General features: G+C 32.6%; 1 protein-coding gene across 23 annotated transcripts; it reads right to left on the minus strand.

Annotated features, from left to right (window-relative positions):
* Positions 1-10,677: 10,677 nt before the first annotated feature.
* On the minus strand, positions 10,678-21,829 carry LOC115960924 (membrane protein of ER body-like protein). Of its 23 annotated transcripts, none has more exons than XM_031079935.1 (18): positions 21,456-21,828; positions 17,761-18,105; positions 16,616-16,654; positions 15,608-15,652; positions 15,448-15,492; positions 14,932-14,976; positions 14,799-14,843; positions 14,535-14,579; positions 14,399-14,443; positions 14,266-14,310; positions 14,139-14,183; positions 14,003-14,047; positions 13,868-13,912; positions 13,747-13,785; positions 13,605-13,649; positions 13,316-13,525; positions 12,402-12,463; positions 10,678-11,473 (listed from the first exon to the last, which is right to left on the minus strand). In XM_031079935.1, exons 1-18 carry the CDS (start codon positions 21,703-21,705, stop codon positions 11,009-11,011), a joined length of 1,905 nt encoding a protein of 634 aa, XP_030935795.1. In that variant the 5' UTR covers positions 21,706-21,828; the 3' UTR covers positions 10,678-11,008. The 23 variants fall into 23 exon arrangements, with proteins under 23 accessions (XP_030935795.1, XP_030935794.1, XP_030935808.1 ...); XM_031079934.1 differs by having other exon boundaries at positions 13,741-13,785; XM_031079948.1 differs by lacking the exon at positions 21,456-21,828 and adding an exon at positions 18,592-19,105 and having other exon boundaries at positions 13,741-13,785.
* Between the last annotated feature and the right edge of the window lie 4,421 nt (positions 21,830-26,250).

Raw genomic sequence — 26,250 nt, forward strand, 5'->3', positions numbered from 1 at the left:
TACAAAACAAGAAGTTAAGATTAGTATGAGGCCCAAATATGGGGTATGTAGATGATATATATACCTATATGGCTTTTTTTTTTTGGGTTTTTCATGTGACTCCTTAAAAAATTATGCAAGCATTGAAAGTTGAAAGGTGATCTTAGGCTGACAAAGTGAGATTTAGGCCATGTGCCACTGCCTTCTGTTTAAGACTTTAAGGTAGTATATCTCCAATAATAAATCTAAAAGAGAAATTATAAGATCCACATGATGGACAAGTGATGCGGTCCACCATTCCACTAAAAAACTTTCACTTGTTTAAAATTGTTAGTTAGAAAAATTTTTTAAATAGAAATTAATTATTGACTCAGTAATTTTAAACAAATTGAAGTTTTTTAGTAGAATGATGGAAAGTTGAAAGGTGATCTTAGGCTGACAAAGTGAGATTTAGGCCATGTGCCGCTGCCTTCTGTTTAAGACTTTAAGGTAGTATATCTCCAATAATAAATCTAAAAGAGAAATTATAAGATCCACATGATGGACAAATGATGTGGTCCACCATTCTACTAAAAAACTTCCATTTGTTTAAAATTGTTAATTAGAAAAAATTTTTAAACAGAAATTAATTACTGACCCAGCAATTTTAAACAAATTGAAGTTTTTTAGTGGAATGATAGACAAATGACGTGGTCCACCAGATGACTCTATAATTTCTCTACATGGGTAAGTTTTTGTTGCATTTACAAATCCTCCATATCGTGACATAATAAGGTTGGCAGTTGGCACAATTAATAAGAATAGGATAGCTGTTATCACTAATGAATTTATTATTATTATTGAGCAAATATTAACATGGATATGTCGTGTGGATCCAAATAAGTTAGTTTGTTATTCAGCCGAAAAAAAAGTTAGTTTGTTCTTCTCAAAAAAAAAAAAAAAAAAAAAAAATTCAAACTAGCAAGTTTTTAACAAATTCAATAATGTATTATTACAAAACCCTTTTTTTTATATATAAGAATATTAGTTTGGAAAAATGTCAGAGTTACAAAGTTTTTACAAATTATTGTTGTAGTGAGAGATTATTAGTAAGTAAAAAAAATAATGTCGATGGTGGGCTCATTTGTGAACCAGTAAGAATTTGTCATCTCAACAGTTTGTAAAAAGTTGTAAAAAAGTTTATAATATATTGTAGCATTGCTCTATTTTTTATTAGAAATAGATTTTACTTATGATATCTATTCCTAATGAACGTTCTTTATTATCAGATCAAGACACTAATTAGTTTTGAGTGTAAGTAAGGATCAAATCCTAAATCTCTTATTTCACTATTTACTGTTGATCTAAAACTTGAAACATTAATTTCTGATTATTTTAAGAATCTCTAAACACGTTGAGCACCTATGAAGTTGTTAGAGATCATTAATGAGAGTTCGACAATAATGTCTTTACCTTGTATTATATGCTTTAGTAATCAATGCGAGTGGGAGTGGAGTAGCCCAATTTTCTTCTTTGTTTGATCTAATTTATAATCTCTCACATGTGCGATAAATCTTTAAGCATATTCTCCATTAATGTTTTGGTTGGTAAACAATTTATTAATGAAAAGGGATGGATTTGAATTGATTAATCAATAAATGTTGAGCCACCCCAATCAAGGCTCCTCCAATTTATCCTTACTGTACTGTTTTTACTCTACTCTCTAGTGCTGCTCTCTTCTTATGGTAATGATTAAGTTAAGAGTAGGTTGGATTTTAAATTTTTTTAAATATTTTATTTTATTATTATTAACTTCTATTTTTTATTATTATTTTTTTTTTTGAGAAGAGAATAATAGGTTGGAATTATTTTATCTAGGTTTCAATTAACTCAATTAATAAAATCTATTGTCGTCAAAGAGCAGAGATTAAAAAAGTTGGAATTGTTTAAACAATTCTATATGTAAGTTGGACGCACCATTTGAAAAACATATTTAGGTTGAGAAATCTTAGGTTGACAAAATGGCTGATTGTAATTTTGTGTGTTTTTTCTTGTTAGTTCTCAAAACAAAAATCATTTAAGCAAATCGTGGCCCTCAAATTAGAGCTTCACTTCTGAGTGTCTTTTTTAGTTATATTAATTTAAAAGACAGAGGGGAAGGGCCTAAACCTTCTCAAAAATGCTTATATGCACATCTAAATTACAATGAGCAACCCAATTTGCTAAGTCGTGGGCTAAGAAATTTGAATTTCAAGGTACAAAGAAAAAGTTTCAATAAGGAAGGAAATTTAGAGAAACATTAGGAATATGGAATAATCGGTGATAAGTAGAAAAGAGGACTATAGGTCTATAACCCAAAGAAAATCAAACTTGAAGTAGACTTTCTGGAAAAATATATGAGGAGTATGGAGGTGCTCAGTAAGATTAAGAATATGATTTGGGTGAGTGTGTGAAAAGGCTAATGTAAATGCTTTTAACGTCCACTATAGAAAAATTTTCTAAAGCCGCCACTGATTTCCTCTATATAAACGACTTCAACCTTTTTCAAAATTTTCAAGGTTTATATTTCCTAATAATTTGTTTTTAAGCGTCATATTTTTCAAATCGTCATACACTTGTATTTTGTAGTATAAATTGTAATTTGAAATTTATTAAATTGGAGTTAGTTTTTGTGCTAGTCCTTTAAACATTCCTTGTAATTTGAAATTTGGAATGAATTTATGTATTAAATTTTCCAAAAAAAATTCACTAATTTTTGTTTAGTTATTATTTTAATATTGTTTAGATTATTTATTTATTCTTTATTAACTTAAAAATTATAATTACCCCTTCTAATTTTTGTCAAAAAAAAAAAAAAACTATCTATTTTTTTTAATGGAAACCTGCCTAATATAAAAAAAACCACGTATTTTTCACTATCAAAAAGAAAACTACTTTTCATTTACTTCACTACACGTTTCATTTACTTCACTTTTTTACTTTTTCGAATCAGAGAGAGAGAGAGAGGGAGAGAGAGAGATCGTTCATCACAGAGAGTCGATGCTGCAAGACCGGTGGAGAGATAAACCCTTGGACTGTCATGAAATCCCATTTTCAAGACTATCTTTGAATTGTTGATATTTTTTCTTTTATTTACCTTTGATCACAAGTAAAGATCAATATATGATATATGATATCATCTGACGAGTGAGTGATTTTTTGCCATCTGTAAATTGTTCATTCTTTAAATTATAGACCATAGAATAGTGGCATCTAGGTGCCGCATTATGTTCTCCACCATGATATTTTGAGTTAATTTATACCTTAATGTAATGATTGGTCACTGTTTCCATCTGGTAGAGGGGCATTTTAACACTCTCTTAGTTGGACACAACGTATAGTTGGCAAAATTTGGTATTTAGACTGTTTTTAAAAATTTTTTTTGTGAATAGAATGCGCGTCAAACTATTTAGTTAGTTGGACTGATTTTGAAACTCAAGTTTGCCAAACTCGACTTTGGGCTGGAAAGCAAACACTATAGTGGCGTTTTTTTAGTGCCTATAGCAGCGTTTATAGAAAACGCCACTAAAAAAAACGCCACTATATGTTCCAAAATCAGTCCAACTAACTCGAGTTTGACAAACTCGAGTTCCAAAATAAGTCAAATTAACTAAATAGTTTGACGCGCATATTGTTCACAAAAAAAATTTCTAAAAACAGTCTAAATACCAAATTTTGCCACCTATAGTTGCTGCAATAGGAGTAGCAAAGGGTATTCAATTTTTGCATATGGGGATCATGCCTAGTTTATATTCCAATAATCTTAAAATAACTGATATTTTATTGAATCAGAACCTTTTTGCAAAAATTTGCTGTTACAATCTGCCTTTACTGCCTTTATTAGCTGAGAACACGGTAAAGGTAACTTTTCTTTGTATTGAGTAGTGTATTCTTTTCCTTGGGGCAAAGCCCTTGAACTTATATTCCCCCTCTTCTCATCCTTGCAGTTTGGTCCTGGAATCTTGTCTAGCGGTTCTCAAACTTGGGCTGTGTTGACTGCAACAATAAGAAAAATTTTCATATGTTGTCATTGGTCCACTTTTTCACTTATGTCTTTTAAATAAATGCTTCCTCGTATGTCATACTTTACCATTCCATGTTCAATTTATTTGATAGATTTTGGTCCTCGGCAGCTCTTTTAAATGTTTCACTTATTAAATGTATGTCTCTTAATGATGGTTTGAAACGTGTGTTCCAATTCTTTTCCCTTTTTCTTGTTGTGTTGTTTAACTTTTAGTCCTTTGTTAGCAATCTCAGATCAAATTTGAATGTAATGCCTCTTGTTGGTGTGGGGCAGTTAGATTAACAAAAGTGGATTATGATCTAAACATGGTTGCTGAGTCAAGAATAAGACAAGTTTTTGTTCTATATAGTCTTGATTGGCACTTGGCATGAGTAGGAATTTCTGTAAATTAAGTTTTTTTTAGCTTCTTTCTTTGGTTTTGTTTTGAATGTTGATATGTCTACTGGCGGGGAAAATTTTATGTGGACTTTGCAATAGAGTTTGTGCTGTGTTAGCTGCAACAATAAAAAAAAACTCTAACTTTCTCTTGATTTCAGTTTTTGCTTATGAGTCTTTTGACACACGGCTCAATCTAAAGCAATATTATTCCTCTGTTTATTTTATAGGTTTTGTTGCTTGGCTGCCTTTTAATCTCTTTATGGCAGGAAATTGGCTTCTCTAATTGGTTTTATTGAGTTTTATGGGAGTACAATTATATAAACTTTCCTTTTTTTTTTCCATTTTGTTAGGTGACTAGTGATTATGAGTTTAAAAATTTAAAATTCATTTTGTAAATGACAACTTCGTGCTTCCATTTTGTGTATTACAAGCTGCATTTGATAAAAACAAAAATTACTGAAGGACGTTTTTTACACAATAACAGTAGGAAGTAGAGGATATAGAGAAAGCAGAGTATAAAATTTTTCTGCATTTTATTGATAAATCAACAGCCTATAAATAGGCTAATACATTATTGAAAGCAACATGAAAATAGGCACTATCCAACGTTCAACAACAAACTTCTATTGACTAGGTAAACCAACTCCTGTTAACTAGGTAAATAGACTCCTATAGACTAGGTAAATAGAAATACTTACTGACACTCCTAAAGACTAGGACAACCCAAACGTGGAAATTACTAATTTCCTCAACAATCCCTCCCTTAAACTGATGATCCAAACATAACATTCAGTTTAATAAGAGTCTAACTTGAAGCGCCATCCCTCAAATTGAATCATTTAGAGTGCAAACGCCAAGTAGCTTCCCGAGCTTCTGAAATGCAGGAAACTTGAGAGGCTTGGTTAGAATATTAACGATCTGGTCTTCACTTCTGTAGTAAATAAGATTAATGACTCCATCATTTGTGAGATACCTCAAGAAATGATACTTCACATCTATATGTTTGCTTCGACCATGTAAAACTGGATCAAAAAAGCACATTTGGGTATGTTTTCATGATGGGGACGAGCTGTTTCATGGTCATCAAAGAAGCAACTTATTGTCACATTATCATCCATTGAAGCTGAATTTATTGCTGAACTGTTGTCACAATAAATCTGAGTAGGTCCATCCTCCTTGAAATGCAGCTCTTTAAGGATTTTCTTTAGCCAAATAGCTTGACAAGCACAAGCTGTTGCAGCAACAAATTCAACTTCAGTGGATGATATGTGACAATAGGTTGCTTCTTTGATGACCATGAAACAACTCTTGTCCCCATCATGAAAACATACCTAGATGTGCTTTTTCGATCATTGAATCTCCTACATAATCACTATCTGTAAAGCCAAACAGATTTGACTTTTCTCCATTCTTGTAGAACAGCCAAACTCCTTAGTACCTTGCGAGTAACGACAAATTCTTTTTGCAGCCAAGAGATGAATCTCTGTAGGACATTCCATGTACCTGCTAATCACACTTACAACATGCATTATATCAGGTCTTGTTGCTGTCAAATACATTCAACTCCCCACTATTTGTTTGTAACGAGTGTCATCAACCTTCTTTCCTCCATTATCTTTGTTTAGCTTCATACCAAACTTAGATGGAGTATTTACAGGATTACAATCCTTCATCTAAAACTTGTCCAAGATTTCTCGCACATACTTCTTTTGAGAAATAAAAATTCCAGTAGAAGACTGCACCACTTCTATGCCAAGAAAATAATGCATCATGCCAAGATCAGACATCCCAAATTCAGCCATCATGGATTTCTTAAAACTATCAAACATGGTTGTATTATTTCAAGTGTAGATTAAATCATCTACATATAAGCAAACAATGAGCATCTTTCCTCCATCTTCAATTTTTATAAAAAGTGTATATTCATAAGGACATTTTTGAAATCCTTCCTTCAAAAAATAAGTTTCTATACGATTATACCAAGCCCGTGGAGCTTGTTTTAATCCATGTAGAGCTTTCTTTAACTTTTACACTTTATGCTCATTGCCAAGTTTTACATAACCAAGGGGTTGATCGATAAATACCTCTTCTTTCAAATCTCCATGGAGGAATGCTGATTTCACGTCCAATTGGAAAATAGGCCATGAGTTTTGAGTTGCCATAGCAATCACCAATCTGATTGTATCATGCCTTGCAACCGGAGCAAAAACTTCTTTATAATCAACACCAAACTCTTGCTTGTAGCCCTTAGCTACCATGCGTGCCTTGTGCTTGTCAGCCTCACCATTCTCCTTCAGCTTTGTCTTGTAAACCCACTTTACGCTAATTGTCATCTGCCCTTTTGGAAGATCACATAGCTCCCATGTATCATTTCTTTTAATGGTTGTAATTTCAGCATCCATAGCCTTTCTCCATTTTGGTTCTTTGACAACCATTTCAGAACTGGTAGGATCACAATCTGAAAACAGAGCAAAGTGAGTGAGTTGGTCTTCAGATTGATCAATTCCAGTTACCTCATAATCATACATCCATGCTGGTCTTCTTCGAACACGTTGTGGCCTTTGTGATTCAGTTGCAAGTGGGCTTTGATCAGCTATTGGAACATTTTCAGTGACTTCCTCTTCTTGCTCATTCTCCATTGGCTGCTGCCCTTTCTCTTCATCATCAAAATCTGCTGGAATACTTTCTTTAACACCATTTTGATTCCATGAATAGGTGCCTTCTTCATCAAATACCACATCACGACTGATGACAATTTTCATGGTGCTAGGATTGTATAGTTTATAAGCTTTTGACTTATCACTAACACCAAGAAAAATGCATTTTTCTCCCTTGTTATCTAGCTTCCTCCTCTTCTCATCTAGAATATGGGCATAGGCAACACACCCAAAAATCCAGAAATGATCTACAACAGGTTTCCTTCCGCTCCATGCTTCGTCTGATGTCATATTTTGAACAACAAGTGTGGGACTTCTGTTCAATATATGAATGCTCCGATTAACTTGAATTAGCGTGTTACGCTCTGTTTGTTTCAATGTAAAATATTTGCAAAGGTAAAATATTTTACGTGTAAAATATTTGCAGGAAAATATTTCCATTTTCATATTTGCAAGAGTGATAAGTATCGGGGTGTGAAGGATTGAGCAAATGTAAAATGATTTCCCAAAATTTTAAGTGTAAAATATTTTACATAAATTTGCTTAGGTTGATAGGGTTGACAGAAAATATTTTACTTTTTTTTTTTTTTTTTTTGAGAAACCAAACCTCAAGCCTGGGACTTTATTGAATAAAAAAGAACTAATGGACATCAAAGTCTACCAAAACAGCAATGCCTACAGAAAATATTTTACTGCAAAACAAACATTGTAAAATTGGAAAATATATTCCTGAAAATATTTTACATTGAAACAAACAGAGCGTTAATTACAAAAGCAAAATACAGTATATATATAGAGCAAATAATCCTATTATATATAGTTTTTATTATTATTGTATTTTATTTATGGTAATGATACAACATTATTAATTAAATTTGTTGGCAAATAACAAAATATAATTATTCCATTTTTATTGACATTATATCAGAAAAATATGTCAATGTACTTATCTTTAGTAAATTAAAAAAAAAAAACCATAAATAAAGAAATAAATAAAATTTATACAGTACTTGATTTTCCAGAAATAAAGTACCATGTAAAAAAAAATTATAATATGCTAAAGATACTTTATCTTCTAGAAATCAAGCACCGGTGAAAAAAAATTTACAAGGTACTCGGCTTTCTAATTGTTGATCACTGTGTAAAAAAAAAAATTTAAATTGTAATCGATTTTCCAGAAGTCGAGTACCGTGTAAATAAAATTTTCATGGTACTCGGATCGACGTTCAAGTGAGGCCCAGTCTAGTTCATCTCCATTAGAAGTTTCAGAGATGCAGCATGGGTATAGCAGCGAGGGGGAGACTGTGTATTCTTCAGAAACTGCCGAGAGTCGAAACAATACAAGTACTAGAGAGGGAAAGTTTCAGCAAGTGGGACAGAGCCAGAGTTGTGTAATTTACAATATAATAGATCAGGCATTGTCCAAAGGAACTCAGTAGCTCGGGGAACATCACTAGAAAAGTAGAGAAGCTTTATCCATGGAAGGAAGATTTATTCACAAGTGCAGCTTCTCAAAGGAGCAATGACTATTTCAGCCCAACTGTATCCCCAACTGTAACCCCGGCCAAGTGCTGTTCATTCTTCCCCGAGATGGATGTTTTAATTGATTCTTGAAAAGCGTGATACCACAAAGAGGTCAACAACAAAATTATAGTGTTTTAATTAATGCCCATTTGATTTTGCACTTTGGTATATACTGTAACTAATTTGTTGTGACTGTGCAGAAACCTATTCAAGGTGAATATGAAAACTCAGCCATGTTACTAGTTACTCTTTACATTTTTTGTTGTTGTTGTTGTTTTTCTTTTATAGATATTAAGTTTCAGGTTGGTGATATATGTATCTGGAGAAATCTTAACAAACCCTGCTTGAACAATCCTTTCAATGTAAGTTGTGCGTGGGTTATACTACATGTTTACAAACTAACTTGGAACTGGTGTATTGGATAACTCAGGGAGTTGGGTAGGTACTACAAGGATGAATTGAGGAGATGATTGGGAACAAGTATGCCTGTCCTACAAGAGCTACATCCAATCTTCTTGATTTTGTTTTCTGCTAGGCTCAGGGTTTCCTTCTGCTAAGAACATGTGTCCTTGGCCCTGTTCTAATAATTCAACCTCGGAGTTCATACTATCACCAATGCTAATTTTTTCTCTGTTTCTTTTCTTTTCATCGCAATCAAACAGTGACTGTGATAGAATTGTGGAGACAAAGTTTAATAATAATTAGCTTTTTGTTTGCTTGATTTCATTCTGTATTGGCTTTGTTTCAATTCTCATTTTGTTTGTTTCCTTTTCTATTTTTCTTGCTCTTGCCTCAGTCAGGTTGCTGAAAAAAATGTAAAGGAAATGATTGTTAAGTCAATGTTAATATTAGTTTCTGCACTACCAGTTGATCAAATTAACATCAGTAGGGGCTAGAGAGACTCTGGAGGTTTCAAATATTAATAGCTTCGATATGTTTTTTTACTGTATATAGGCAAGAGAATTGTTTACTTGTTTGTGCCCGTGTTTGGTGAAAGTAATTGTGGGTGGCAATGTGTATTGTTGAGGTTTGGGAAAATTTTCTTTTGAGTACCATCTACTTTTTTTTTATAAAGATTTTGTGCTTATTGCCTGGAATATCCAGCAATTTTGTGTACATTGTAGGTGCTATTAGCGTTACAAGTAGCAATGAGACGCTTTCAGAGTATTCAATGGTACATTGCAACTCACGAGATGTGCTCAAATGGGTATTTCATATAGCTAAGCAATTCTGTTCTATTGTGCTTTTTCCATTGACCATTCAAAAACCCTTGGCCTGTTTAGCAATGTTTAGTTCCATGGCTATTTGTTATAGAATATAGTTGTCACATGTTCGCAATTGTCACTTGATGGTGGCACATTGCAACATGCTTTACGAAACCCCTGGGTCTGTTGCTTTGTTTTGTTTGAATTTGAACTGGGCTTGGTACCTTTTGTGTTATGCACAAAATGCACAGCCTCGTTTCTTACAACTATTTCTTAGGTTGATATTACGATAGCCCCTGGATCTCTATCACATGAAACTGCAGACACTGTGTGTGTGCGCGTGTGTGTTTGGGGGTTGGGGGGGGGGTGGGGAGTTTGGTTGTTTACCTTGCACCTTTCACTCGCTCTTATATTATTAATATGGAAGAGACCTTTGTTGATCTCTTTTCCCTGTACAGGAAGTTTTGTTGATTTCTCTTGTGAATGTTACTTGGAACAGGATAAATGGGAGGAAGTAATAAATGATAAAAACAAAAAGGTTGAATTGCATATTTGGTGATTAATTGTTTCAAACTTGTTCTTATACTTCAAAATAACTCACTACTCCCTGTACTTTCAAATTTATTTCAAGGGTTCATATTGCCATTCGATGGATAGAAAATGTTGATGTGGCAAATGGAATTTATATCATGTCATAGGCTCTATGTCATCAAAGATTCAAAGTGACTTAGCTTTTATCAATTCCATTTGTTATGTTAGTATTTTCCATCCAAAAAATAAATAGTACAGATATATTTGAAACATTTTAAAGTATAAGGACAATTTGAAACAAAAGTCAAAGGCTGATGGACAAATATGCAATTTAACTAAACAAAAGGAGCAAGCACATTAATGAACATATAGATTTAAATAAACAATAACTTGCTTACTTGATCCCCCTAATTGTGCCCAGTTACAATTTGATCTTCAGAAAGTAAATTTGTGGCTTTAAAATATTAGTCAAAACCACCGAAATGCCAATGTTTCATATCCAAAGACATCGATAGGCATCAGTTGCTCAGGAGTAAGATCATACTTAACAGCACTGATGATAATAATATAGGACTACAACTTCAAAAAAACATAACAAAGGTGGAAAAAAAAAAAAAGAACTGCTAATGACAATGAATGCAACCCTGCAACATCAATAACAGAGTCAAGCTTCATGTTTAAAACCCATGATATTAGTAGGATTCCCACGCAAGTTTCTCAAAACTCATTGGCTGAATGGTAGCTACACTTGACTCAAACCAACCTAGTTTCTCAATGAGTTTCCTGACTAGGTAACCTGCCAAGTAAGAAATGCCGGAGGCCCCGATCCCAATAGAAAGGTAGTAAAGTATAGTTGTTATATAAATGCTCCACTTGGATGGCTTTTGGGTGTAAGCTTTCACTATGGCAAGTACTGCGATGCATAAAAGGCCAGCTGCTGCAGCTACTGCGAGCTTAAGGTTTCTGTTGTCACTCTGATAAAATGAGAAGCCATAGACCACAGGAGGCACCAAACCAAAAACAAGGAATGATAATATGGCAACTGAGGCATGAAGAACAAAATTCCTTTTCTGTCCCAGTAATTCTTGATACCGATCCACTTGTTCATCTGTTTCATTCAAGACCACTGTAGATTGATCATTCTTCAATTCTTGAAGCTGTAAGTTTATAGTATTAGTTCAAGAACAGTAACGTTAAAGCTATTTGAACAGAAACAAGTTCCATACCACAAAACATAGTTTAAATTATCAACTAAATTTAAGTCATTCTGAACAACCTTTATAAAAAATTTAATTAAGGATTTTTAATTTGATAATTTATTGAATCATCTCTACTCTCTAGTATAATTTACTTCAAGATTTGGAAATATCTGCATGTATTGTCAGAGACATTACTGCAACTGTTGTGTATAGGCTAATACATAACCAATATATGGCATGGCATAGCAATATGTTGCAACCTGATGAATTTAGAATTAATTATAATAGTTATTCCCAAATAATGAATTTAGAATTGAAATTGGTAATTCGTTTTGATGAGACGTTATCTTAAATAGTCACTTGATTGATTTAATGAGTAATTGATTGCACTTAGGGAGCATAGCTTAGTCCCTTTGCTATTTGTAATTCCATAGAGGGTGGATGTGTTCTAGTTGGATGGAGTGGAAGACTTCAACAAAATAGCTATATTCTGATGCAATGTATATCTACTGATGAATCTTGACTGGTATAGCAGTGGTTAAGTGTACTGCCTTGAAAGAAGAAGATTTTAAGGATCCCTAGTATGATTTTCAGCGGTCTAGCAATGCTATACTGATTTTATCTTAAGACTATTTATATCAATGTAAATTGATTTGAAAGCCATGGCCTAGTGACATCATATACCTTCCTTTAATTAAATTATACATTAATGGGATTTCATGGCATAATTCTGGGAGAAGCAAGCCAACGGATGTTCATAAAATAAAAATAATGAAATGATGATTCGGTATGAATTGATGCATTTGTGAGACTTTAAATGAAGTTAAAAAAAACAAAGTGCAAAAGGAGAGGTTTTGACAAAAGGTAAAAAAGTAAAAAAACTCACATTGTGACCAATGAGAAAAACTCCAGTTATCAGGTTTGCCAATGCCAGAGCTACAATGTTCACTGCAATCAGGAATTGATTAATAACCAGCTAAAAACCGATTTGGTGACCAAAAATGATATATCAGCCGTACTGTGTATTATATAAAAAAGCTACCAATAATCTTCATATCATAATAATGATAGTTGGGTATATGATTCAATGGCACAGACACACAAATCTATAGGTTAAAAACTGGGAGTAAGCTATGCAAATAAAAGCAACCATAAGAACAAATCTGTACAGTTGATTTAAAAGTAAACCATCATGTATTCTAGTTTAAAAAGTACATGCGTACAATTTCTCAATGGATTAAACTGTTAAGTCCATGTTTATTAAGTACTGCATTTTGTAGGTGGTCTGTCAATCACTAAGACTAATCACACGACTCACTTAACCAAGAACTCAAGATTAGCTTTAGGCTCGAATTTGATTAGATAGCTATGATGTACTTATATGCAACTAGAAATAAATTCATTAATCCCCGTGGTTGGAAGTAGGAACTTTACCATGCTCGCAATGAATTATAAATTGGGTAATTACAGGTTTTCATTGTACTATCAATGTAAAGCTTACATTTTAGACTAAACAAATGTGTACAATGTTGTACACATTTGTTTAGTTTACAATGTAAGAAATTTTTTTCTTATTAAAAAAAAAAAAAAGAATTTTCTTTATAAATTTACTAATTCACGCTACTTGAATACATTATATAAGATTTAAGTTAACAATGCTCAAGTAAATATAATCAAATATATATCAAATCATTAGCTTAGAAAAGTCCTAAAATCAGAGAGAAAGTAGTTGCAATTGTTTAATATATATACTGAGCTATTTCACAGTGAGAGAGAGAGAGAGAGATGCTAAATACTTACATGTAGTAGCATCAGCACTAGCTGCAGAGGTCACAACACCTAAGCTTGTGATTAATTCAATTAAACCACCATATACTAAACTTTTTAGGATTTCGTACTTCATAACACCTTGTTGTGATGGAGTTGTTGCTGGCAGTGGTGATGGATCAACTACAATTACCTGCTCCCCTTCAGTTGGCTTTGCTTCATCGAATGGAATCTCAGAAATTTCTGCACAATAATGTGTCAAAGACATTATTTGAAAAACATTGCTAATAATAACAAAACGTAATGAGATATAGCGATTTACTAGAATCAGTTGGTTTTGCTCCATCGGGTGGAATCACGTAAATTCCTGCATAATAATGTGTCAAAGAAAGTTAAGAAACCATTTAAAAACAAATGCTAATGATGAGAACAAAACATGATGATATATAGTGATTTACTAGAACTAGTTGGTTTTGCTTCATCGAGTGGAATGTTGTAAATTCCTGCATAATAATGTGTCAAAGAAACCTTTCGAAAGCCATTGCTATTGATGAGAACAAAGCATAATGAGATATAGCAATTTACTAGAATCAGTTGGCTTTACTGCATTAGATAGAATCTCGTAACTTCCTGGATAATAATGTGTTAAAGAAACCATATAAACATCATTGCAACTAATAATGTGGAAAAAAAAAACATGATGAGATATAGTGAATTTACTAGAATTGGTTGGTTTTGCTTCAGCGGGTGGAATCTCATAAATTCCTACATAAAAATGTGTCAAAGAAAATTAAGAAACCATTCAAAAATCATTGCTAATGATGAGAACAAAATATGATAAGATATAGAAATTTACTAGAATCGGTTGGTTTTGCTTCATCAAGTGGAATCTCATAAATTCCTGCATCTTAATGTGTCAAAAAAACCTTCTAAAAACCATTGCTATTGACGAGAACAAAACATAATGAGGTATAGCAATTTACTAGAATCAGTAGGCTTGGCTCCATTGGATGGAATCTCGTAACTTCCTGGATGATAATGTGTTAAAGAAACCATCTGAATATCATTGCTACTAATAATGCGGGGGAAAAAACATGATGAGATATAGCAATTTACTAGAATCAGTTGGTTTTGCTTCATCAGGTGGAATCTTGTAAATTCCTGCATAATAATGTGTCAAAGAAAGTTAAGAAACTATTTGAAAACCATTGCTAATGATGAGAACAAAATATGATGAGATATAGCAATTTACTAGAACCGGTTGGTTTTGCTTTATCTGGTGGAATCTCGTAAATTCCTGCATAGTAACTTGTCAAAGACTCAAAGAAACTATCCAAAAACCATTGCTATTGATGAGAACAAAACATGATGAGATATAGCAATTTACTAGAATCAGTTGGCTTTGTATATATCAGATGGAATATCGTAACTTCCTACATAGTATTGTGTTAAAGAAACCATTTGAAAATCATTACTAATAATAATGTGAAAAAAATGATGAGATTTAGCAATTTACTAGAATTAGTTGGTTTTGCTTCATCAGATAGAATCTCGTAAATTCCTGCATAAATATGTGTCAAAGAAACCATCTGAAACCAAATCTAATTATGAGAACAAAACGTGATGAGATATAGGATATTGCAACTTACTAGTATCAGTTGGTTTTGTTTCATTGGATGGAATCTCATAACTTCCTGCATAATTATATGTTGAAGAAACCATCTAAGAACCACATTTAATGATGGGAACAAAACATGATAGGATATAAAAATTTACTAGAATTAGTTGGCTTTGCTTTATCAGATGGAATCTCATAAATTCCTACATAATAACGTGTCAAAGAGACCATATGAAAACCATTGCTAATGATGAGAACAAAATAGGATGACATGATGGGATATAATATTTTACTAGAAGCAATTGCCTTTGCTTTATTGGATGAAATCTTATAAATTTCTGGATAATAATGTATCAAAGAAACCATATAAAAACTATTGCTAATGATGAGATCAAAACATGATGGTATATAGCATTTTACTAGAATCAATGGGCTTTGCTTTATTGGATAATATCTCTTAAATTTCGGCATAATAGTATGTCAAATAAACCATATGAAAACCATTGCTAATGATGAGAACAAAACATGAGGGGATAAAGCAATTTACTAGATTCAGTTGGCTTTGCTTCATTGGATGGAAGCTCTTGAATTCCTGCATATTAATTTGTTAAAGAAACCAAAATTCTTGCATAATAATTTGTTAAAGAAACCATCTAAAAATAATTGCTAATGATGAGAACAAAACATGTAGGGATTTAGCAATTTACTAGAATCAGTTGGCTTTGCTACATTAGATAGAACCTCGTGAATTCCTGCATAATAATGTGTCAAAAACCATTGTTAATGAACAGAACAAATCATAATGAGATATATCAATTTACTAGAATTGTGACATTTTAATGCAATAATAAGATTGATAAAGACTAGACTAAGAGGTTGAGATAAGAGGCAAATAGTGGTATATATAAAATTTACTAGTTTGGTTTTTATCAATTTTACATCACTCAATAACTTTTGATATTTTTATGTCTTCTTATACCCTATATGCAATTAAAATATTAAAACTCAACTTATGTGATTTTTAAAACCATATACAAAATATGAGTTCATAGATCAATTATGTTGTTTGTTTTGATTGGAAAGTTACATGTGCACCTTATACCATATAGGTCTTAAAGACACTTTACCTTATATCCTATTTTAATTGTGGAAGAAGGTGCCATTTAATCTAAAGTTGGTCAGTAGATATCACTACTTTTTATTTTTCTTTTTTCTTTTTTTGATCAAACACTTGGATAACTTTCATTAGACCAAAACTTGATACAAATTTGATACATCTTTGAGCACTTGGTCAACTAAAATGGGCGGAGTATCTTCCACCCATATTTTACAATCCTCTACTGATTTGGCCATTCTAGCCATCATGTGAGCTGCAACATTTCCTTTCCAAGTACTACTTTTGATTTGATTTCAAAACCAAGTACCACCATTATATGCTTTACTTGTTATGGTAAATAATGCTTTCATAAGGTCTTCTAATGAAATGATTTGTTTGTTTGTTTTTGTTTTATTTTTTCAATATTCGATTAAGACCCTAAAAATGACCTAAATTTTTTTTATTAGAAAATTATTTTCTGTCAATTGTATTTTATAATGTGTTATCAACTCATCAGTCTTATAATCCCGAGGCTGGAACTTTATAAGAATAGAAATTGACTAAAATAATGAATGCAAAGTATTACCAAACAGTTAAAACATTTGAGAATATGTATTACCTGGTTCAGAAGTTGCTGGTTTCCGAAATATCCAGTCTCCTGTTAAAGTGAGAAAAATATAGTTAAATTTTAACTCGATTTCTTTAATTAATATTATGATAGATCAGCCATGAATTTGAAAAAAAAAAGAAAAAAGAAAGCAATTTCCTTGGCATACCAGAGTACATTAATACATGACAGAAAAATAGTTTCCTAACATTTAGTTGAAAAGAAGTGTTTGTTTCAACAATCATTTTATTCACTTTGTTGGTGATCACATTACATGAACATATCAGATACAAGTGCCCAAGTGCGTGCCCAGTTAATAGAAAACTTTTTGTTCTTAAGAGCTTGAAATTTCTATATATTATGTGATCATGTGAAACCCATTATGATGATGAAGATTTTTATCCAAAGGTGTTAGATATTACAAGAATTTCAAATTAAGTTGATGTGTATGTAATCAACAGTCTACTGAGGAAAACATTGGATAGAAGGATAACTGAAGAAGAGTAAAAAAAATCATGCACCTTGAAAGCCAATGACATTATTGGAGTATCAATTATGAAAATTTAGCCAATGACATTATTGGAGTATCAATTATGAAAATTTTTAGATGTACAGCTAGTAAATAAAGGCTCCATTTCACATCATAAGAAGGATTTGTGCTGCTATTGTCTATTACTGAAGTATCAAACACGGTAAATTATATTTTGATACCTGAGGAGCTTATTTTACAAACATAGTAATATTAATTTTATGTGTATAAGTATATTTTTACACATATATAGATATAAATATATAGTATTATATACACTTGTGAGCTTATTTATGAACATTAATTTATATTTGAGCTTAACTTGTTAAATAATCGAGTATAAATTTAAACTTCATTTTGATTCTTTTATTAAATAAACATATATACTTTTTATGAAACTGAGCTCGGACTATTTATAAACGTTTTAATTCATTTAATGCACTGCATTTATCTTCAATATATTTTTGGCCCACTTTGACTTATTTCGTCAACGTTATAAATCACCATCATGAGTTAATACCAACGACAATATGGTTGTTGTAGTGTCATATCATTATCAAATAATACAGCTAGCATGAAACATGTGAATAAAGTTTGTACAACAAGTCCAGAATGTGTTAAAAGGTACCTATAGGTTTGAGAAATTCGAAGCATGATGGGCACCTCAGTTCATAGTCATCTCTTTCTCTTCTGCGAGTAATCAATTCATCTTCCGTACTCTGAAGAAGGACCTTGTCGATGCAAGCTTTACAGTTTGGGCAGTAGAAAGCATGTTTACCCGGCTTATTGTATAGTGCTTCAAAATACAGTTCGGTGGCTCTCAGTTCACTTCCATGTTCAGTTGTCTCAATGTTGATAGAAGGACTAGCATTTGCATCTTGCTCCTGAACTGAGTCCTTAGAAGCTGGAGGATTAGGATTAACAACAGGTGTGCTAATAATATCTTCAACTCCAACAATAATTTCTCTCGTACCTAACAATAACAGACAGAATATTAGTGATCAATTCTGGATTAAAGAACAGGGATAGATTTAAGGTACTATGTTTAAAATATATTTTGTTATTTTTTTTTCTTCAAATTTGAAAAATTATTAGATTCGCTATTCTGTCATATAAATAATGGATTTCATTGTAGTGTTAATGAGTGGGATCCATTATCCTATGAGAAGAATGAATACTTAATAATAACTATGAAAAATTTATTAAGTAACGTTGAAATATTAGTTTTCTTGTACTTTTAACAAGAGTAGTGGATGCAACCACATGGGGGTGTGGTTACAGTGATAGTCCCAATAAAGTCTGTGTGGTAAACATGGTATTAGTCATTATCATCACGTAACGTGAGGTCGATAAATCCATACTAAAGACTTATATGGTAGAATCACACTGCATTTAATTGATGAGACCAATGCCATGAATTTTGTTTCGTTTCACCCAAAGCGAGCAGAATTTTTCGTACCAATATATAAACTGGAATGAGAAACCCCATTGTTCCACCTCGGAGAAAATTTCGGACCATTTTGGTCTGTTTCTGCCATTTTGGGTTGTTTTAGGTGAATTTGACGAAAGCCGGGATTTGGCTGGTATAAGTTTAAAAGCTCATCGGAATTGACACGGCATGCAAGTTATAGAGATTGGGTCAAGCATTTTTCGAAGAGATATTTGAACAAGTAGAGCATTCCTGTAGCTGAGCGTAACAGAGAGAGAGAGAGTAGCAGACTACTATCAGAGAGAAGATAGAAGTTTTAGACTGCTTGAGAACGAAAGTCCTAAAGAAATAGAAGAACTAAAGAGATTTTTTTTTTTTTTTTTTTGTTGAATAGACGGCTGGGATGGGATTTGGGATTGTGAGAATATTTTTTTTTTTAATAGACGGCTGGGATGGGATTTGGGATTGTGAGAATATTAGGAATAGGATAGGGTAAAGTAGAGATAAGACTCAAAGGACAGAGGAGATACAGAAATAAATAATGAAAATAGAAAAGAATTGGGGAGAGGGAAACGGTTAGAGAGGAATGAATGAAGAGAGAGAAAGATAAATATAAAAAATAAAAAAATAAAAAAAAAAAAAAAAAAAAAACATATAGAATAAGATAACTTGGATTTAGATCAGGTGCAATGTATTGCACTTGCCCCCCTGATGTAATTATAATTAATGGTTGAAATTGAAAGTTGAGAAAACAACTTTCAATCTTAATTATTAAATAAAATATATTAGAGAGAAGTTAAAAAGTTAAAATTAAAAAGTAAAATATGTAAAAAAAATTGTGAGAGAAAGTAGGTGAATTGCATCAAGTGCAATACCTCTCATTCCAGATAACTTTGTGGGTGATTATAAATAAATTAAAAAAAAAGAATAAAAAAAAGATAATCATGTAGGCTCTATATATCCACCCAAAAGAATTTATTTTTAAAAAAATACTAGGCATTTTTAATACTCGCACACGCCGGGAGAGGAAAAAAGGTCTTAAAGAAATTAAGAGAATATGCACTTTCTTAAGAATTTGAATTTGCATGTATACTTTTTTGCTTACGATTTTAATTCTATAAAGAATATTCTTTATTTTCAAGTAAAGATACATAATTGTTTTTTTCTTTTTGTTAACATAGGCAAGATTCAAATTCAACTTTATTATTTGAAGATAAAAAACTTTATTAGTTGAACTAACCAAAATAACTTCTTTATATTTATTTAACAAACAAAAAAATATCTATCTCAAAAAAAAAAAAATATGGACCAACCAGTCATGAAAATTGCTAGTAAAATGGAGGGAAGAAGAAATATTGTTGAGTTTGAAAAAGTTGTACAGATATTGTACCTAACAAAATTATAAGGCATGAGAGGTTTTACACCACCCGTGTCAGATAACACGATTCCTCATAGTCACATTTAGCACATGGAGACAAAATAATGGAACACCGTACAGATAATATAATGCACACATTTTTCTGAGACCATCATGTAAAACAAAGCAACTAGCTAGGGGCCACGTAGATGCACCAAAAGCTAAAGCCAATTTGTTTTTAAAGAGACAAATTAACTTATGTATTGATGTAAAGAATTTAAGGTTAGTAACTTATTTAATAGCCCATTTTTGACATTTCATAGTCCAACGATTATGGGGGTAAAAGTCACAAATTAATTTGATTTTATGTATGTGTACAAATATGTAAAATTATAGAAAACTATGTTAAAGTGTAAAACTTACAATGTAGTAATTGACCATCACCTCACATGAAAATATAAAAACGTTATTGACAGTTGACACAAATATTTCATTCACAAGATTTTAAGAAATTACATTTTTTTAAGAAAAGATTTTAAGAAATTACTGTTTCACGTTTCACGATATCTGTTTTTTATATATTTAATATTAAAAATAAAGTTTGTGAAGGTTTGTCAACATGTGTACGTTAAACTATATAACATTATTATTTAATAGTTCTAAGTTTATAAAAAATTGTAAGTCATATGACACATATATAATGACATGATATGAATTTAATTTTTTTTTTTTTTTTTTTTTGGGGAAACATTTCAGTATCTACTATTGAGTTATATAATATGTATATTTCATAGTCCAAAAATCATAATTGTAAAAAATTGGTAGTAAACTTGAGACATAATGAAATATAAGACAATTCAACATTAATTATGACGTTTTTTTTCTTTTAAAAAGAAAATTGGATAGAAGTGGTTAGAGTTTATAGACGTTGGTCCAAAACAATCTTTAAAAAGAATATTTTAACCTTCAAGATAATTTAAACACTTATAAACTCATTAATTCTTCTACTCCATAATAATGTAGGACTATAAGTTTTTTTTTTTTTTTTTTTTTAAATTTTAGAAACGGGACTATAAGTTAGTGAAACTTGTTTTTATTTTTAATAATTTGATAGTTACAATAATTTGATAGTTGTGTTTATAAACTTTTTTTTTTATATATATAATAGATTTTGCATTCAAAAATAGATATGTAGAATTTTAGATAATAATTTTTTGCACATACAATATATAAAGCCATATATAGTTATAAGCTTGTGCAAAGTACTTGAACTGTAAAAACCTGATATGTATGGCATTGCCACATAAGTTCTCATGCCATGTTGGTATAGATTTTTTGAACTTCAGCTTTCTTCATTTTTAAAATTTTTTTATTCTAATTTGAGGAAAAAAAAAAAATCATCTAAAGCCCTATGTCCTCATGTGCTATTAGAAGAATTAAAATAAAACACCTAAAAAAAAAAAACTGTATCTATATATGCATGGCATATTGGTTTATGTTAGATAAAAATAGTATTCCATTTGGTCTTTTTCCTTACCTCTTTCAATAAGGATAGCCTCATCTCCAACTGATTGCTCCGTGAACACACCATGGCCAGTGCCATTACTGGCGGTAGTAGTGGTGCTGAAACGTTGGAAACGCCACCTTTCTACCAAGCCCCCTTCAGCTTCAGCTTCAGCTTCGGCTTCGGCTTTGGCTTCGGCTTCTGCTTCTGCTGTCTCGGCCTCTTTTTCTATCTTCACTTCTACCTCCCTCAATTGACCTTCCCTTTCCCTCTCCATTTCCATTCTTGGTTAAGAAAGGCTCAACTCTATATACCACTGTTGCTAACTTCTCACTTTAATATTATATTTGTGGATATTAAGTCAATGACATTGTTCTGTTGACTCTAGCAAATTTTTTTAGCGTTTGACCTTGAATGGCAGAAAATCACATGTATATGCCAACAACCATGCTCATATGGAAAGTGTTTTTTTTTTTTTTTTTTTTTTTTTAAGAATACTAAGTATTTTTAATACAAACAAGGGACAAGAGGAGAATGTCTTAAAGAAACTTACAATGCTGTATATCCAAAAGAACCTAACTCTTGGAGACACAGCACATGTTTTAAACCTCTTTAACTCATACTACAATGATGTATATTCAAAAGAGCCTAACTCTTGAATACATACCACATGCTTTAAACTTCTTTAACTCATACTTATTTTTCAATGTGAGATTAATCCACTGTTTTTTCTTTTAAGAATACTAAATATTTTTAACACACATCCGGGGAGAGGGGAGAATATCTTAAAGAAACTTATAGTGGTATATATCTAAAATGGTCTAACTCTTAAATACACAGCATAAACTTTAAACTTTAAACATTTGTAAGTCAACTGTAGTCTTCAAAAACCAAAAAAAAAAATTACAGGTTTGTGAAATATTATGTGAATGTATTAATGTGGACGGCTTAATATTATGCACCAGCGGTTATCAAAAAAATATTATTCACCAGAGAACTGTGATGTTAGGTTGACAGAGTGAGGGCCATGTTTGCATTTTCATATGAAACACAGGCAGGACCACGGTCTCAATGGCAAAATCTCCCAGATCCCCACGGACCCACCCTCCTCACACGCTCACACAATACTAAATAATTCTTTTTACACTTACTTATATTTACTATTTCACACACATGTTCATAGCTACACTAGTATTCATATTTTAACACATAAAAAGTAACGTGAAAAAAATGTAAAATAATAGATGGGTGAGAATTAAAACATATAAATAAAATAATAAATAAATAAATTTGTTTGCATTAACAGAAAATATAGATTTGTCATCACATTTATATTCCAATTGAACTCGAACAATTTGACTTTGGAAATGAGTAAAAGCTCAGCTAGCTAGACTGGTAATTTTTTTTATTATTATATTGAATGGAACTTACCACATTCAAAAAAAAAAAAAGTCTTATTTCTTCAAACCCTCCCTGGGTCCAAGAAGCTCTCCTCAATATTCAAATTGGTGGGGACTTTTCAAGAATGGGAAGTTGAGACAACACTAAAGCAAATGACTCCAATGAAAGCACGACTGCCTCCATTATTCTACCAACATTTTTGGCCAACGGTAGATGGTGATGTAACAAGCTCCATCCTTTCTTGGCCCAATACAAGTACATTACCCTCACTTGTAAACCATACTTGTATTACCCTCATTCCTAAAGTTGATAGCCCAGAGTTAGTTACTGATTTTCACCCAATTAGTTTGTGCAATGCTTTGTATAAGGTTTTCTCAAAAGTCCTATCAAACCAATTGAAACAATTTTTACCTAGCCTTATTATTGAGAATCAATTAGCCTTTGCAAAAGATAGGCTTATTTCTGATAATATCCTTATCGCTTTTGAGACTTTGCATAGCATGAAAAATTACAAATCTAGAGGAGGTGGATTCATGGCGTAAAATTGAATATGAGCAAAGCTTACGATAGGGTTAAATGGGAGTACTTGGAAAGACTTATGAGTAGAATGGGTTTTTGTGACCGGTGGATCAATCTCATTATGATATGTGTAAAAACTGTAACTTATTCCATATTGGTGAATGGTGAACCTCAAGGCCTTATTCAGCCTACTAGAGGAATTAGGCAAGGTGACCCACTGTCTCCTTTCCTATTTCTTTTATGTATTGAGGGATTGTATGGGCTAATCACAAAAGTAGCAGCTAATGGTGATATAAGAGGGTTCTCTATATGCAGATAGGGCCCTAAAATAACCCATCTTTTTTTTGCAGATGATAGTTTGTTATTTTGCAGGGCAAACTCCATGAAGTGTGAGAAAATCTTCGAGGTGCTACCACTGTATGAGTTTGCCTCAGGGCATAAAGTAAACAAGGAAAAAACGGCCCTCTTTTTCAGTAAGGCAACTCCCTTGGCTGCAAAAAATATGATTAAAAGTGTGCTCTGTGTTCAAGAGATCAAGTTTTATGAGAAATATCTAGGGCTACCATCTTTGATTGGGAGGGACAAGAGAGCAAGCTTCAATTATATCAAAGAAAGAGTTTGGAGGGAATTACAATGGTGGGAAGGAAAGCTACTTTTACAAGCTGGAAGAGAGGTGCTCGTTAAATTAGTCATGCAAGCAGTTCCCACCTATGCTATGGGTTGCTTCAAATTACCAAAGGGGTTGTGTCATGAAATTGAAGCCATGGTGAAAAAATTTTGGTAGAGACAACGTGGGGAGAGAAGAAAGATACATTGGATCCAGTAGGAGGAGTTAACAAAATCCAAGGTAATTGGTGGAATGGGTTTCAAAGACTTAGTCATGTTCAATGATGCTCATCTAGCCAAACAAACTTGACAACTTCTCTCCAACACTGATTCACTCCTCTATAAAGTCTTTGAGGCCAAGTTTTTCCCTCATTGCTCTATATTGGAAGCCAAGGAGTCAAGTGCGGGTTCATATGCTTGGAAAAGCATCCTTAAAGGGCAAGATGTTATTCTTGATGGAGCTTGTTGGCAAGTTGGAGATGGAAGGTCTATCAAAATTTGGCAACATAGATGGCTGCCAATTAAACATCCACCAAAAATTAACTCACCTATCCTAGATTCAATGGCAAAGGCAACGGTGGACTCCTTGATAATCCCAAAAACTAGAAATTGGAACCATGAGATGATTGATGGAATTTTTGCTCCACAAGAGACGGATTTGATATATATATATATATATATATATAAAGAATTCCCTTAGCAAAACAAGCAGCAACAAAGTATAAATAAATTTCACCCTCCCCACGACACTTACATCAACCTTGTCAAACCCACTATCTCAAACAAAGATGGCAATTTCGCCCTGCGCAAGTTTTCTCCACCTTGCAGAGGTGGTAGGGCGAGGAGATGGCAAAATTTTAGCCTCGCATTATAGGGTGGGGCAGGGATGAGTTTAGATTTTCTAGACCCACCCCACATTGATAAAAGATATAGACTTTTTGGATTATTTTGATATATGTTATGATATTGCCTTGTTAAACATTTGGATAATATTGTTCAATTTTTGCTAAAAATTGGTTTGATTTGATATAATAAATTTAGTTGTAATTTCAAGTACATTTTTATTAATGAAATAGGTTTTATTAGAAAAATATATAATAGTTGTGGAGCAAATTGACATGTAGAGTTTTACAGGATGGGGCAGGGCTTTGCAGGGTCCCTTGGGGTGGGGATGGGGTAAGAAAATTTTCTCCATCTTATGGGGTGGGGCAGAGATAGGGCAAGCCAAAACCATGTGGGGCGGAGATGAAGACCCTTTCCTTTGGTCCCATCCTGCTCCATTGCATCCCTAGTCTCCAACCCAAAGATCTCATTCATTATCCACAAATCCTTGATCATGCAACCAATTGACATTGCCCGAGCTACAAAAATCAAATACCTATTCCCATACTTAGTAGCTATTTCTTTGTTTGGCCAAAACCAGAATCAAAGAATAGCTCCCATGTTAACAAATAAAAGCCATCCATTTCGCCACACCTAAATCAACCGTCTCATCTCTCAAATCCAACTACAAAAACCTTCACTCCCTATCTGAATGCTCCCCAATCAATTTCAAAGTGAAGTGTCGACCATTTGCACAAAAACAATTGAAAAATTTTATCTTTTGACAGGGGAAGAGATAGAAGTGAAAGAAAGTTTGAAGGGCATTTCTTTTTCCCAGTTTGAATATACTTTCCAATGATAAATTACCAATTGTTTCAAAAATTTAATTTTATAGAAATTCAGGAATTTAGTCACTTAACCATTGTTGATGGCCATTTTGGAAGCCCAAGTGGAAAGTAGAAGCCTAGCAACACGGACAGAAAAAAGTTGGCAAATGGATAGAAAACCTATTAAGTCCAAGCGGCAGGAATAATGGATCATAGGATCATGAGATAAACAAATGGGACTTGAAGAGGTAAATGGGCTTAAAGGTGCTTGGAAAGAGAAAAAAAGCAAACCATGGGCAGTATATGATGTCGAAAAGTGAGAATGGGTCACAGCAGGCTCAAAGTAATGAAAGCAAAGAAAGTAAGGGGTTGATAGCAAGCCCATAAACCTTAAGGATGAGGGATAAAGTAATTGGGATGGGGAAACCCAAAGAATTTAGTAAAAGCTCATGGGAATGCAAAGTTAAAAAAAGGGCCAAGGAAGCCCAAGGAAAGCAAACGGGCCTAGGACGCCCAAGGGAAAACAAATGAGACACAGGAGCCTGCTAGTGATATAATAAAAGAACCAATGGCCATACTAGGCCATTGGGAGAAGAATAAACGATGGGCTCAAAGAGGCCCAGCAGGATTGAGGCAAACAACTTCACAGTGGG

Source organism: Quercus lobata, chromosome 9 (assembly GCF_001633185.2).
Source record: "Quercus lobata isolate SW786 chromosome 9, ValleyOak3.0 Primary Assembly, whole genome shotgun sequence".
NCBI classification, from domain to species: Eukaryota; Viridiplantae; Streptophyta; class Magnoliopsida; order Fagales; family Fagaceae; genus Quercus; species Quercus lobata.

What these genes read in the sequence shown, in the direction of transcription:
- LOC115960924 (XM_031079934.1), bottom strand. Translation starts at nt 21,705, where the DNA reads ATGGAAATGGAGAGGGAAAGGGAAGGTCAATTGAGGGAGGTAGAAGTG. An exon ending in AGCAAAGCCAACTGATTCTA is followed by an intron (nt 15,493 to 15,607) that starts GTAAATTGCTAA and finishes ATTAATATGCAG; the next exon opens with GAATTCAAGAGCTTCCATCC. An exon ending in AGTAAAGCCAACTGATTCTA is followed by an intron (nt 13,786 to 13,867) that starts GTAAATTGCTAT and finishes ATTATTATGCAG; the next exon opens with GAATTTACAACATTCCACTC.